The sequence below is a fragment of the Typopeltis vanoorti genome, chromosome 12, assembly GCF_054136105.1.
Source record: "Typopeltis vanoorti isolate ZY-2024b chromosome 12, IOZ_Tvanoo_1.0, whole genome shotgun sequence".
Classification (NCBI taxonomy): Eukaryota; Metazoa; Arthropoda; class Arachnida; order Uropygi; family Thelyphonidae; genus Typopeltis; species Typopeltis vanoorti.
Window position 1 is genome coordinate 102,804,083 of NC_143560.1, and position 16,809 is coordinate 102,820,891.

Sequence of the window (16,809 nt, forward strand, 5' to 3'; positions counted from 1 at the left end):
ATCACAGTCTTTGTAATATGCAATCTTTCTAACAATAACTGGGTTGTTATCCAAAATATACCTTTGCTCCCTTTCTTTTTATGCTGATATATTGAGGAGAGTTTGTGATGTCAATTTCACCTACATGAGGTAAGGACTCCAAATCTTTTGACAGTTTCTATCGACGATAAAAAGTAGAACAGGCATCTCTTCCTGAATTGGGTGGTATTACATGTATGATTTCAACTGTATCATCCTCTAGATAATATAAAAGAATCATCTTATGTTTATCTCCAGATATTCTTTTATATTATCTAGATATTATCTAGAGTATTATCATGTATCTGTTTTCTTTGTTGTGTATATGGATCTTCAGGTTCTGGATCCTTCACACAATAACCCATCTTTGTTAAGAAATTACGCGTAAAGAGATCACAGTCTGTAAGTCTATAAATGTGACCATATATTTCTAAACTGTTGCCAACATTTAAACCATCCAAAGTATAATATTTGTTTGGTTCTAAAGGTTTCTCAATACGATGGCGAACAACTAATGTACCTTGTTTCATACCACTATTTCTAGTGGGAAGTTCAACAGTCTGCATGGTATCATCTTCCAAATAATATATTTTACAATTTCTAATACGATATGTTTCAATTGGGCTAGTACAAACTGACTCACGGAAATATCCACTAAAAGCAAGAACATATTTATTAAATGCAACCCATGCTGGCTTGTCAGGCTCTTTACCAGCAATTGCGGATGCAATAGAATATGGCTTAACAAATCGTGTATCATCATCAAGTTCTAGAGCTACTTGATTTCTGAAGTCAAAATAGTGAATTTTGTGAAATTTCTCTTTCCCTACTTTAAAATTGAATGTATTCCTGATAACATTGGAAGAGTCATGATTTTATTAATTATATGTCACATAAAGTGAATTTAGATTTAAAAAGTCATGATTTTTGAATTCATAAACTGCCTAATTTTGAAATTCTCGCTGATTAAAAAAGCAACATAATCTTTAATACCACAAAACACTAAATCTGGAGATTCCGCTCTAATTCCAGTTGAATCGCTTCAACCCTTATCTGTTCCAAGGTTAATTCCTCCACACAATTTATTTGGACTTTAAGAAGATTCTCTTCAAAATGTATTATATTGAATACCAAGAGATTCTACATGTTAAGGTGCACACTATGGCTGTTTATTCCTCACACTATGGTGTCTGTTGACTTCTTCCCAACAGTATAATATATATATCGAACAGGTTTTTGTTCTGCAGACAAAATCCCACACTAAGCGACCTTATAAACCTCAATTAATCATCTCTGTCTTCTGTTAAAGAAACTCGTTACTTTACAACTAACTCACTATTTGAATAATTTATCATCACAGTCAGTCTTCTTGAGATACCATGAATTTTCTTGAAATCTATTAGAAACTGGCGATTCAAGTTAGTAGTTGCACTTTTCTGAGTTTATCTTGTCTTATCAATACCAATATGATTCTCGAACTTTAAATTCCCTCTCAAATAAAATACACGGATCCTTGTGTAGTATGTAAAGTCTACCTATTATATCCATTTAATATAATCTTTCTGCATTGCATATACTTACATCGTTCATTTTAAATATTTTGAAGTATTTCTTTGTCCAGTCTTAATGATCATCCAAACTGTTGATTGTTCTGATCGGATTCATATCATCAGCAAGTAGAGAATTCTTAGTTATAATATTTGGACCAAAATCTTATATGAATATATTAAAGTAGAAGGATTCTTAACTCCAAACTTAACAACCTTGTTCTTTGAAAACTAAACACTATCTCTTGTTCTCTATCAATTAGTTTCCTGTCCAACTCACTAGGTGATCATCAGCAGCAGCTCATCTGCCATGCTGTAAAAGGATTTTCAAAAATCCAAATAAATCACATTATTGTCTGTAACACTAAAGAGACTCATAGGTCCAGTTCTCCATTTTGTGATAAATCAAGCTACGATAATGTACAGCCTTAATGATTAATTAACCCTAACACATACCTATTATAGCTTACCTACTATAATTCGCTTTGACGTATATATGAACTGGAATAGCTATATATAGAAGGCATTATGTGAAAACATTAAGATATGCTACAAGAGCATACTCATCCTGTGCAGAAGTCTGAGAAATGAGTGCAGATTCCAATACAGAAAATAATTTACAATGAGAAGTATATTTATTTCCAGAAAATTAAGAGCTCTCCAGTTCTATGAGCTAATAGGAGTTGAAGTGAATTTCAGTAAGCTCATCTGTGCAGCATATCAGCAGCCTATTTTGGATTCATTTGACAGATTCTGCCTACACCAAAGGCATTTAATTTTTATTACTTGCATTAGCAAGCTAGACATCTCCACCCGTCAGGTAGTTGATTATCAGCCAATTTTAGGCATACTCCATACACTATTTTTGTTTGGATACTCTGGTAGATAATTTCCTATTCCACACTTACACTGAAAAGCGGATGTGGGGGGTTGGCTGGCAATTATCACTTCCGTCGCGCTGTTCAACCAATGCATTACTAAACTACATCTGAGGGTACTCATATGCAACCCCCCCCACACACACACGCACACACATGCACACACATGCACTCAGTATTTCTCAATGTGACTGAGTATTTTGCATTGGGCTGGTCACGTGATCCCACCCCACAAATGAACGAGTACAGTGATTCCATTGAAAACTGGTGGTTATATTTAATAAAGTGACTATAATTCTTCGAAAATTTTGCCAATAAAATCGTTACAATTACAACCAAACTAGGATGTCTACAAATTTAATTAGAATCGTAATCGTAAATGCAAATCTGCTCAATAGCATCTCACTTGTTACTATTATATTTATACTTCGTATATTTTTGAAATATTCTGCCACTTAAAATGGTTTAAATCAAACCAAAATTCAGGCCTGGAGCCAAATTTTAACAGAAATCCGAAATACCAAATTTCAACATAATTTGTCTAGTCACAGAGGAACAGTTATATGACAGATCTGGGTTCGAATAGATCTGCAGGAAAAATCAATGATAGATTATTTTTATGATTAGACCTACTTTAAAGAAAGAAGCACTGATTAGGAATTAGGTAATATTTATCCTTTTTTTTTTAGATACTTGAACTTTGAGTTTATCGTAAGAGATCGCTTGTTACTACGTGGGAAAATAGGCGAGTAAAAGATAAAACGTTTACTGTTAACTGAAGTTATAATAAGCAGAGTAAGACATTGTTTTCAAAATGGACGATCCAGCAGTGTCAGCTATCAATCGGGTGTACCAAAAAGATAAGAAATTTTTCAATTCTCTTAGTCAACGTATATTTGAATATGCAGAAGTAAAATTTGAAGAACATAAATCTCACAACTTGCTTGCCGATGCTCTGGAATCGAAAGGGTTTTCAGTGAAAAGAAATTACATATTGCAAACTGGGTTTGCAGCGGAATTTCTGAAGGATGTAGGTGAGTGCCTTGAACGCATATTTATAGAAATGAATTGTTAAATATTAACAATTTAACAATGAAGAAAACATGTTTATGTTAAGAAGATCTAGACTTCGATATTTAGCGTAGAAATCTAACCTTGGACTTGGCTTGCGAAAGAGAATATTTTGCAAGAATTAAGAGATGCTTTTTCATATTAAAAGGCTATCGTTATAGTCTCAAGATCAAACTTTAAAGCGTCTGTACTGCATTATGTTAGCTTGTTTATTTGTCCATGCAGGATTACTAGAATAAAATGGAAATATTGTATCGATATAAATTTATATTATCGCCTTATATAAAACTTATTCTGCCATTTTGTCGTACTGCGAATCTCACGAAATGCAACATAACTTGCTCTGCCTGACCGTGACATGTATTTCGATATTGAGGAGGGGAGGAAAGACGATGACGTCATGAATGACAGCTTGAAGTGACAAGACATTTTAGAAGTGATTTAAATATATGCGAAACAATAAGTATTAAATTAAAATCCGAGTTTCATGAACTTAGTTCTATTTCAGATAATGTTCGTATTTTCAATCATATTTCAGAAGATTAAATTTTCCTCTTTTTTTTAATTTAAAAAAAAATTTAATAAATATAATAAACTTTTTAATAAGAAGTTATACAGAATTTAAATATCTATAATTTTAATTCAGTTTATAAGTCCATGGAGAGGTGTTTCTAATAAAGTGGCCTCTCGGTATACATATTGAGGGTATCGAAAACATCTCACGAAAATTAGATTGAAAAACAATCCCTTATTGTTTAATTTCAGTAGGAAAACAGTTTGACTACCGGAATCTATGATAGCTGTGATTTTACGAGTGTGTGCTTAATATTCATCCATACAAGTCGCATCTACACACTTGGGTGATGTTTGGTTTGTACGTAGCAGTTCTTTCATCGAAACCAAAATATGGAGTCCAACAAGAATACGTACTTTGGAACGCTTCCTATAGTTGTAAACACTCTAACTTCCCCTACTTAAGAAAATCCACTAATGTATGATTTTATTTACCTAAGCAACAATCAGGTCTGCCTGCTTCGATATGTTCTTATTATTGATTTATTCCATTTTAAGGATGTAATTTTTTTTTATTTTTTAATGTTGAGCACACGAGAGTTTGATTGATCAACCTGTGGTATATTATATGGGAAAGGAGGAACTTGTTTACATTTGATTTAAAAGCCTGTATATCGTATTCCTTGGGAAACACAGAAGGTGGTAGACTGTTCCACAGTGTAGCAGAAGCAGGGATGAACGAAGAGGAAAAGAAACTTGTTCTGTGGGTTTCAAGGTGTACTGTGAAGGGATATTGAGCAGCAGCTGCACGTGTTCCAACTGACCTAGTAATGAGTGACGGAATTATTGATTCTATTTTCAGATGAACATTTTCCATGGAAATATTTATGGAATACGCATATTGCAGAAACTAAAATGGGAGAGTGGGGGGAGAGAGTTGGTAAGAGATGGATCATAAGTCTAATTGCTCTCCTCTGTATTGAGTCAAGCATTTTGAAGGAGCTTTTAGGTGTCCCACTCCTTCTGTGAGAGTAGTATTCAATAGGCCGGCAGATTTGAGGGATGTATAAAGTTAACAGCTGTTCAGGGGTGAAGTAACATCTTGAGCGAAAGAGAAATCCTAGTTTTTTAGAAGCTGGAGATGCAATGGTTGTGATGTGTTTATGCCAGGAGAGGCTTGATATCAGATCTCCAAGAAGAGAGATCTGAAATTGTCTGGAAATTTGGTTGTTACAAAAATAATACTGGGATCTGCAGTTGATCTTGGATTCTACAATCAAATGAACTGATTGACGATTAATGTGATAGTTTATGATAGCGCCTCTCTGGAAGTCGGTTAAGTAAACTATTCCCTTTTTTTATTTCTTCGTATTGCATAAAATTGCAGTATCTTCGTGTGCATTCCTTGCATCACTGTTATGTAATTTTCAAAATAAATAAATAAATAAATTAAAATAAAAAATTGGAGGAGTCCACATACATTTTTTGTAATATAACTTTAAATTTAAATATTGCACGCCAGTTATATCTATTGGCAGATCTAAATTTGGAATGGTGGGTAGAAATACTACAGAGTGTCATGGAATACATCATAGAATATATCATTTACTTTTGCAAGAAAGAGTGTCGAACATCCAACCACCTTCTTTTAGTATAGAACCAGCAAATGACTCTAAAACAACAGTAAGAATCGCGTGAATGTCTCATCTTCTGTTTTCGTAATTTTGAAAACATACACAATATTGCCCAAGTCAATTGAAATCCCATTTGCCAATTACAGTAGATGGAAAAGAAAAAAGTATGGAAAACGATTGCAGATAACTATTTAAAACAATGCATTCTGCAATAGTATTTTGCCTAGTGACGTCACTCCTATCGTAAAAATGAATTCTGACAGTTTAATGCATGCGTTTTAGTGTATGAAAGTTTATTTATTATTATGATTCTGATTTGAACCAAACTTGAAAATATTTGACAGTATTTGAAAATAAAAAACCTAACCATAAAGTGTGAGGTTATTAATATGCGTACGGACAAACAGACAGACGGAGATGATTTCATCAATGTCTCAAATAGTACTCAAACTTTAATTATAACAGAATTGATTCCGATTTAAAACTATTATTCGTATTATAAATTCCATTATATAAAATCTTTCGAATTGTTAGACTGACTTTAGAATCTCTCTAAACGTGATGTACATCTACACACCAGTCGTCCATCTATCGCTGCAGACTGACGCCTGACAACAGAGCTTTCTGAAAGTAATTGGTGTACTTTAAGAGACTGTCGGGTAAGCTGGTAAAAATAATCTCTTTGGCAACACTCTGCGACATCTTCTCTCTAGTGGTACAAATGTGTCGCTAGTAAAATGCATCACCCATACGGTGCTACTTTGGCAAAATGGAAAAGAGAAAATGGATCACATTTTCGCTATGTAAACATGTTTATCTCTCCAAAAGACCCACAAGAAAGGCAATATGGGCTCACGAGGAAATGAAAATGAGTCCGTTATTATCTTATATTATCTGGCGTCATAAATTCTTGGTATTTTGTCTATAGGGATGAATGTCAAAGAAAAGAAATAAAAATCGAGTAAATTAATTTTGTGATTTCTTTACCGCTTGGTAATACAACTGATCTCGGCATGCGTTATTTATTTGTATTTATTTATTTTGTTATTTATTTTTTATTTGTATATGGTTTACTCTATCCGACAAAATATATTTGAACACTTGACCTCGATATTAAAATATCAGCGGTTGCATGGTTTGTAGATGGAAACGCATGTCGGAAGAATAAATTGATAGTTTAATTGACTTACTGTTTATTAGACAATCCGAAGAAACTCGAAACGTTGCGTTAATGGAAATATTAAGGATATACACTGCTTTGAAAGAAATTAAGTACACCCCCATGGGCAAGGCGCATTGTGCCACGTAACGAGTCACATGTTTGTAGCCGGTATAAATTGGAGGAACATGATGCACCCAAATCAGCGCAACTGTGTCGGGGTGAAATATCTGCGAGAAGGGAACTGACGGAGTTTGAAGGAGGTGTTGTGATAGGAGGCCAATCTGTTTTTCGGCAAATTGTTGACAAATTCGAAGGCAGCAGCATCCACCGACAAGGTCCCTGTTTTTCCTGGTTTAGTCACGGACTGACCATACCTTTTGCATCAACTAGTCGATTTTAAATGCAAGCAAGCGTTTTTTTTTTCTGTGAAACCGATAAAGGGTCCTCTCGTCCTGAAACAGATTCGAATCTAGTTCTTTCCAAGGAAAGCATAATATATAATTTATAAAGGCGATACTGATTAAATGAAGAGGTCTACATGATTCTGTTAGTTTTATCCTGGAAATATACGATACGTAAGTCTTTTTTGTTTGTCTCAAGATACACTCAAGTTCGTATTAGTTGATTGCGGGCAACAATCTGTTGAACAAATGATATTCCAAATTTCTTATTCTCACTAGAATCAATCACTCGATTCTAAATTTATGCTTATTATAGTCTTAAAACCTTTATTGAGGTTGTAAGCATATAGTACGTGTACACTGTATTGTGAGTGGGTTAAGGATTCTATTTTTATAAATGTTATATAAAGTATTTTGTAATTTTTTTAGATAATTCGGAAACCTTGCTCTAGAGATCACTTCGCTCGTCCAATAAACACGACTGATGGTTTCATACCGGGTGGTGAAATTCATTTTCGATTAAGCCGATCCGTGCCCATGAGAGCAGATGTGCTAACCACTTAGTCATCCCAACCAATATTTTTCTTTGAGTATTTTTTTAATTTAAAAATTTTTTATTTTTTTGTTTTTTTTTTGGCTAGATGGGTGAAGCCAGAATGCTTTTCATATTCCCCATGATCTGTAGAAGAAAATGTATGGATAGGGTAATATAGTTCTATATGCTCTGATCATGGCAGAAGGGTAACAGCAATGGCCGAGCCTCAGTTAAAACTTCATTGGCTACAGCATTGCCATCCATTACCCTCCCTGGGTACCAATTTTAGTCGCCTCGCACGACATGCATGGGCTACAGTGGGGATTTTAAAATAAAGTCCTTTCTAAAAATTAAGACGATCCCCAGGACCACTCCCTACGAGTGGCCGAAAGATCGTCCAACTCAGCGTTGGTTCCACTCAGTGACGAGCCCCCCCCCCCACCACTGAGCAGAGCCGCTCATATTCCAGGGAAAAGCATCCACCGACAAGGTCCCTCACCGGCCACGCCGGATAACACTCTCCCCAGAGACTCAAAATGCTCTCTCAGGGCAAATACCCCGAAACTAGCCCCCCTCACAGGGAACAAAATCTCGGAAGAAACATAAGAGAGCGAACTCTCGAAACTCATCCCATTTTAGTCACCTCTTACGACATGCATGGGTTGCAGTGGAGCTATTCTTATCCTGGCCACCACACGGGTAGACAATGTAAGGATGAGCACGTGTTTTGCTATTTGTATGCTTTTTAGTCTAAAATTAAAAGGGTGTTTAAGTAAATTATTAATAACTTTAATGTTTTCAGAAAATAGTGAAACAGATTTTAGAGTATTTATTTAATATATTGTAACATAATGAACAATTTTTCCTAATATATTAAAGAAATTATAGCATTTTTTCTGAATTATTGCAATTATGGACAATCTTTCCAAATAATAAATCAAATTTCTTTCCATTCTTACTTTAAAAATTTTTTTATTATTATTTATTTATTTTATTTTTTTTACTTGAGAGAATTATTTTGCCCCATCTTTGCATATATTGTTGCTTTTGTTCAAAGGACCAACAGTAGCCTTCATATGTGAATATGATGCATTGCCAGACATCGGTCATGCATGTGGACATAACTTAATAGCAGAAGCTGGATTTGCTGCCGGGGTTGCCTTAAAAGCAGCTCTTGAAGCGGACCCTAACCTACACGGAAAGGTACTGGTGTTTGCTTTTCTATATTTATTTCACTAAATACAATATTTCGTGATTGATTTGAAGAGAAATATGAACAATATAAGAACAAATCAGTATTCTAAAACCCGAAAGTCGTATCTTAGCTCTCCTTTTGAGCAATTAAATAAAATAAATTACGTTACTCTCAAACCAACTTAATTCTACTTAACACCTTACTTCATAAAGCACGTGACAAGCTCACAGTTACTTTTCGCATTTTCCACTATCTGACTTATACCGTTGGCTTGTCGTGCATTTTTTTTTGTTAAAAATTTCTACTACGTTCTTCTCAAATCTGTAATTTCTAGTTATTATTGATTTATTTTTGAATCTTATCCTTACCTTTAATCTAATTGATTGGTCATACATTTATGTATCTTACTTAAAACCTAATACCGCTTATCGGCACCATAATTTAGTTCCATGTAATCCTTATATAAGGACTGGCTTAAAGGGGCGAAACAAGAATGCTTTTCATCTTCCCCGTTGTCTGTAGAGGAGACAGTGTATTGATAAGGTGTTATTGAGCTATTAAAGCTCTGATCATTGCAGGAGGGTAACAGCAATAGCCGAGCCTCAGTTAGAACTTCATTCACTACAGCATTGCCATCCACTACCCTCCCTGGGTACCCATTTTAATCCACTCGTACGACAGGACACCCTCCCCGGAGACTCAAAATATGCACTCCCAGGCAAACCTCCCGAAATCTAAGCCCCCCCCCCCTCACCAGGAGCGAAATTCCTGAAGAAACCTGAGAGAGCAAAACTCTCAAAACTTAATGTCCATTTAGTCGCCTCTTACGACATGCATGGATTTTCGGTGGGAGATTATTAAGTAAAGCCACCCTCTAAAAATTAGGACGATCCCTAGACCACTCCATAATGGCCGAAAGACCGTCCAGCTCAGCGTTGATTCTACTCAGTGACGGGCTCACCCCACCACCGAGCACAACCGCTCATATTCCAGGGAAAAGCATTCACCGACAAAGCTTTTCACCGAGCCGTGCCGGAGAACACCCTTCCGGAGACTCAATTTGCTCCCTCAAGGCAAAAACCTTAAGAGAGCACTTCAACTCTCGAATCTCTGCATCTATTTAGTCGCCTCTTACGACATGCATGGATTTGCGGTGGAGCTTTTTTTAAGTAAAGCCACCCTCTAAAAATAAAAATTAGGACGATCTCTAGACCACTCCATGGTGGCCGAAAGACCTTCCAACTCAGCGTTAGCTCCACTCGGTGGAGGGGGGGGGGTGCCCCACCAGAGTTTAATATATATATATGTATTTGTCTTCACTATTCGCTTTGACTGCATTAATAATGAAAATGCATTTTTTTTTTCTGACGGATAGATTCGAACATTAACTTATATTTCTTTAAGCCTGACGAATTAACAAAGGAGCACTTGCAGCACATATGACCTGGAAGGTAACAATAACGACTGAGTAGAACATTCTTAGACCACAAGATTTTTAGAACCAGAAACAATGGAAACTGTAAGTCTGAAAATACTGGTTATTAAAAATACAATTTCTCATCGATTATTACTAGAGTGAAATAGTGAAGTCAGCAGCTACAACTTTTCGATATCCACTGTATAAAAAAACGTCGAAGACAAGGTGAATTTTTCTACCTATCATAGAAATAACTTTAGAAAACATATTTATTTTTAATGATATGATTGAAACTGAAATTAAATGGTATATTTAATTGTGGTATCCAGTGTAATGGGTACGGTATTTTTAGAGAGGACTGACACGATAGGAGAGGAGGAGGGAGAATGATATCCAATGATTTGGATATCATTGTGTTATTCATATTTTATAATAGTGTTACAGTTGAGATAGACAAGAGGTTCGGATACGAATTTGCGAAGACTGCAACTCAGGATTATTGCCGTCTGAAACGAACCTTGACGTGTAAAGATAATGAAATCATTTTACCTCTTTACAAGCCTTGATAAGACCTCACTTGCACTATTGTGCACAGATCTGGTTTCCGAGGTGATGCCAATACAGTGGAGAGATTGCAAAGAAGAGTCTTAAAATGATATCGGGACTGTGGACGAGAACAGACGGAGAATTTGCGGCCTGCAATAACGCGCATGTCTGTATTAACGCTTTCATTGCCAAGCTGAAAATTGGAATTTCGTGTGGTGGCCAATTTTTTTTTATTTTTTTATTTAGTTAGCGACGTCCACGCGATAACGCGTGATCGGCCGTTTGGTGAGGAGTCGCATCGCGCGATATCGCGTGGTTCGCAATGAACATGTTAAACTATTAATATGCACTGTTATTTCTTTGAAGGGTAACAAGGAAAAATATGTACACAAATTACAAGGGATGATAACCTGACGACAATTTGTCCTCAGGTTATCTTGTTGGTATCTTGAAGACATTCTGGAAGTATAGCAGATGCTGAGGAATACGATACTGTGTGCTTGACTTGCTCCCGTAACAAGTAATCAGTGATGTGCTTGGGCATTTTCATGAAGTAATACAGGAAATTTCTCTCCAGATGCTTTGCTTACTACAAATACTTACTACTTCATGTTCGTGGAAAAGAAAGGAACAGTTGCAGGCAGAGAACGTTTGGAATGGGTAACTTATAAAGTCCTCAGTGTTTTAAAAATGGCCATCTAAAGGAAGATAAGCATGATTGCTTTCAAAGATGTTCAAACGATGTTAAAACATGGAGTTAATGTGTGATATCGAGTGGAAAAGAATTTGTGATACAAGCGAAAAATATCGTGGAACAAGTGACACTGACATGTAAAGGTTTTCCCATTTAAAACTGGGGTCAATTATCGGCGAAATAAAAATTATTTTTCCATAATTCGTATGAAGTAAATTTAATTTGGATCTCTAAAAGTGAGAGAAATAGCTTGTCTGTACGTAGCACTGCACAGTTATTCTAGGTAATTTTTATTCGCTAATTCAAACTCTTGTGATTTCGAGATACCTTACAAGTCCGCAGATTTATTGGTTGCATAAGTGCGCAATCTCTCAGCTGCTATGACCTTCAGGTGTTAATCAATTCTTCCACAGAAATCGAAATGAAGAATTACCATTTCAACCGAGGTGAGTTTTTTTTTTTTACTTGTGAGAGCATGTTTACCAAGTGACTAAGGATTTATATAAAGATGTCTTGCTTTTTCTCTTATAGCATTGCTGTTGGTGGTCTTACAGCAGAATTGCATAAATCCGACAACAATGGGACTTGTCGTTCTTCAGATATTAAATCTTGGAACAGAAAAATGCTCTGTAAGCGCGCGCTGTATATAAATCTTCTTTTACATCAGAAAACATTTCGGAAAATGTTAGCCAATGTGCTGAATTTCATTACCATTTTTATAACTTTCTTTTATTGAATTTCTTTTATATCTATGGAGGATCTGAGATGGAGTGTAATCGGATTTTTATTTTACAGGTTGTTGTCTTGGGAACTCCTGCTGAGGAAGGTGGCTTTGGAAAAGTGCACTTTATAAATGCTGGCGTGTTTGACAAAATTGACATCGCTTTGATGGTTCATCCTGCTCCTGGTAATTCTATCTTTCCCAACATTTTGGCCATGCAACTGGTAAGGACAACTCCTTCTCTCTTTTCACACACATACGGTCGCAAACTTTATTTTACCGATGATGATATGCAATTTATTACATTAATTATCTGAATAATGTTGCAACAGAAATACAACATCTAATGTCTACTACACATCTACCTAAAGTATCCTCTTTTACTTTACTTTTATAATTTTAATGTCCATCCTCTATATATTCACTTTCGAAAAATTTGAATGTTTAATTTTAGTCATCAGAATGAAAGGATGAAGGAAACCAGCTCATACTATTATTCTTAAGACCTGTTAATAATAAAAAAACAAATATCTTTCCTCTCAAGAAAATCTACTTGAGGCAACAAAACGTGTGTGTGTGTGTGTGTGTGTGGCACTCCTTACAGAACGTACAACAAAACTGATACTCACGTTGCAGAAGACTGGCAATGTGAGTGTAATTTCTTTGAAATATAACAAAGATAATCTAGGAATGTCATCGAAAAATGGATGCCTTCCCCTCCACTGTAAAATGAATATTATCGCAAGTACCGCCATTTTGTGGTCCTAAACCTTTATATTCATACATCATCTCTAAAATAACGAGTTATACCACGCGAAGTTTAAACTTGGCTTGTGATGGACGAACTCAGTAATCAAAAGAAAGGTCTTATAATTTCTTTTTTTAAATTGGAAAATGGGATTCAATTATTTAATGAACTCAGATGAGCTTTAAGTGTTTTTTTGGTTTCAACTTACTTTATCATGTGATTTACCTTACTTGACTTGCGGAATTAGATCATCTACAAATACACTAGACTCGCTTGAATATTTAAAAGACCGACTGCTTGCAAGTAAATAAAAAAACTGAACCTTAATGATTCAATGTTGTTATTATTTTAGGCGAGAATAACTTACAGAGGCAAAGAAGCTCACGCTTCTGCTTTTCCTTGGGAAGGAGTAAATGCATTGGACGCTGCCGTAGCTGCTTATCACAACATCGCTCTTCTTCGTCAGCAAATTAAAAACACTTGTCGTGTGCACGGTAAGCAAATTTGCTAACTACGCCAGTTTGCGGAGGTTATTATACGACTTTAATAATATATAAATGAATTAAACTAACATTATTAATATGCATAGTAAATTGCTATTGCTAATAATATTAAATTAGCATTAAATTCACATAATTAAACCGATAATGTAATAAGTTCTTATATTAATATTATAATCTTTATAGAATTTACTCTTCCCAGAACTTCGTCTCCATAGCAACATTGCTATGCAACATGCTCTGATAATAATGCTTAGGATAATAACGTTACATAGCAACATTATCATCTAAACCGCTGTTGGATTTTATTTATTTATTTTAATATTATAATTTATTGGTTATTTATTTATATTTATTATAAATATAAATAAATAACTATACATAAATATATAGTAATAATAATAATAATAATATATTCTTCTCCTCCGATGCATTGGGGTGATTTGTACAGGTTATTAATTTTGTTATTTTCCTATTTAATGTCAAAAGTATGTTATTATTGTTGTTTAAATTCAAAAGCTAACTGTTGCAAAAAAATAATAAAAAATTATGCACTCTTCCTTCATAAAAATGATAGAAATTTTAACGCTTTAAGAGAATTTCAATTATTTATTTTAGTCAGTGCAATGCTCTGTTACACCTAGTTTATAGTTTTACTGATTAATCCAATAAAGAAGTTTATTTATTATATTCTCAGGCATCATACGAAACGGAGGTAGGGCTGCAAATGTCATCCCCAATATTACTGAATTGGAATTTATTGTCCGTGCACCAACAACTTCAGAACTGTTGGAACTGCGCAAGCGCGTAGATGAATGCTTTCGGGCAGCTGCAAGTGCCACGGGATGTAGTGTAGAAATCCAGTATGACAAACATACGTATGAAAACATTATGGTGAATCATCAATTGACAGAAATGTTTAAAAAATACGCCATTCAGGGTGGTAAGTATAAAGATAAAATGGATGATAATAATATACAAAGCAAATATAACAAATATTTTTTATTATTAGGATATAAACTAGTATATATATGAGAGGCTTCTTGAACCAGGAAGATCTCCTATAAACTTGTCTTAAAAATCACCAGACGTTTGAATTCAGCCATTAAAAAATGTGCTGATTTTGAGGTAACCTAAATTGCTTTGAGATTTTCAACATAAACAGATAACACGGTGTTATCTGTATGCACTCGTCACAAATGTAATTAAGTGACCTGTTTAAGAGCGCGATTGGGAAACAGTCGATGTTATACATTGGATTCATCTGTTATTTATTTTCGTGTTTATCTTATCAACTTTTAGAAGTTTTCCTCGTTACGTTTTATTAACTTTAATTCAATTTATTGTATACATTTCAGGAATGAAGATGAAAGACACTTCGGAGTTCCCAGCCGGATCTACAGACATGGGCAACGTATCACATGTGGTTCCTAGTATCCATCCTTTTTATGAAATCAGTACGACAGGTGCCAACCATACTGTAGAATTTACCGCAGCTTCAGGATCTGAGAAAGCTCAAGAATCTACACTTAATGTCAGTAAAGCCATGGCTTTAACTGCATTGGAAGTACTGCGAAGTAGTTCTCTTTTGGAGAGTGTCAAAAGAGAGTTTAGAGAAAATGCAGGACCCCAAATATTTGACGCGTCTACGTATGAATTGGAAAAATGAAAAATTAACACACTCTAATATCAGATTTAAGTTTTTATTTTATTTTATTTTATTTTTAAGTCATGCTATTAACTTAACTCTGTGTCACGCATTAAATATTACAAGATGGCTGACTTCCTAAGTTTCAAAGCCTATATTACAATTTTTATTATTTCGATTTCTAGTTTCAACTTTTTTTATATAAACATAAACTAGGCACCACATTTTTGAAAATATTTACTTCCAAAATAGATTATTTACACTTTACAACCTATCAAAAAATAATTTATAATTTAACGCATGCGCCATGCGATTTCTTTTATTTAAGAACCAATCAAATCAATGGCGCACGAGATCAGCTACAAATATGTGAAATAATGTATTGTGACGTCACTCTTGATCAAATTTACTGACTCCAGATGGCAACGTTGTATTTAAAATTACATTACATCAATTTTGTTTGCTTCAACAAATTCTAAAACTGTTGTAGATGGAATTGCGCAATCATTTAAAATATCTGTTCTCTGTTAGGATGTTTCATAACTTGATTACAAATATAGTTTGTGTTTGTTACCAGATTTCGCAGCTCTTATCTGAGCTACGTAACATCTATGGCATACCATACGTCAACAACTTGATGGTTGGCTTCGCGTCTATCAGTTGTTTAGTGGCAAAAGCGAAAGAATGCTCCAAGGGATTTCTTCGGTCAATAAATCAATAGGCAACAAATGCTGACAATAGTGGTGTGAAATCAGTTTAAATGCCACTAGAAGATATATAACTGTCCCTGTAGGCATAGCTGTCGTGTTAAACAAATGAGCTAAATGTATTCATTAAATATTTAATCATTGATAATTTAGAGCTTGAAATCTCCTTGGGGGCATTGATAAGATGAATTGTGTAAAGTAGGAGTCTGTTGAGTAGCTTATTTGGATTGCATTGATTACCTTAAGATAAATGATTAGTAGAGAGAGAGAGAGAGAGAGAGAATGAGGTTCTGTTGAGAATTAACTTCATTACAATTCAATAAAAATTCAGTTAAACTTTTGGAGTGTGTAATTTTTTATATCAACAGATGGCGCTGTGATCGAGTATTTATTAATCAATATACCTTCACTGGATGGCATGTTTAACATTTTCGGGCGACATATTGTAAAATTAAAATTTACTTTATGAAATTTTTGAGAGGAAGTCCGTTTCAGGAGCATATTGAAATAACTTGCTTACAAATTATTTTGGGATTTTTTAAAAACTTGATTTTTCCAATATGTTAAGCATTCGAGGATATGCATTTAATAACTTATTCAAACATTAAAAGTTTTTGAAATATTTAAAATTCTTCTTTTATATTTATTAAATTTTTCAATTACACTAAATTCTATCAAACCAATCAGAAATTAGGAGAATAGTTTATATACTATTAACATTAATGACTTTAGGGGTGAAACAAGATGCTTTTCATATTCCCGGCTAACTGTTACGGCTACAGTGATGAAATATTTTATGAGCAGTTTGCTCGACCTGAATGGACATGGAGATTATGTATCGCTACAGAAAGTTAAAATGGCTTGTCTTTTATGT

The 16,809-nt window shown here is 34.6% G+C and overlaps 1 protein-coding gene across 1 annotated transcript; it reads left to right on the forward strand.

The window, feature by feature from the left end:
- The first annotated feature begins 3,246 nt into the window (after positions 1 to 3,246).
- On the forward strand, positions 3,247 to 16,275 carry LOC150101083 (xaa-Arg dipeptidase-like). The gene is made up of 6 exons (XM_090401439.1): positions 3,247 to 3,477; positions 8,817 to 8,962; positions 12,407 to 12,556; positions 13,433 to 13,574; positions 14,278 to 14,523; positions 14,939 to 16,275. Exons 1-6 carry the CDS (start codon positions 3,258 to 3,260, stop codon positions 15,247 to 15,249), a joined length of 1,215 nt encoding a protein of 404 aa, XP_090257565.1. The 5' UTR covers positions 3,247 to 3,257; the 3' UTR covers positions 15,250 to 16,275.
- Positions 16,276 to 16,809: the final 534 nt, after the last annotated feature.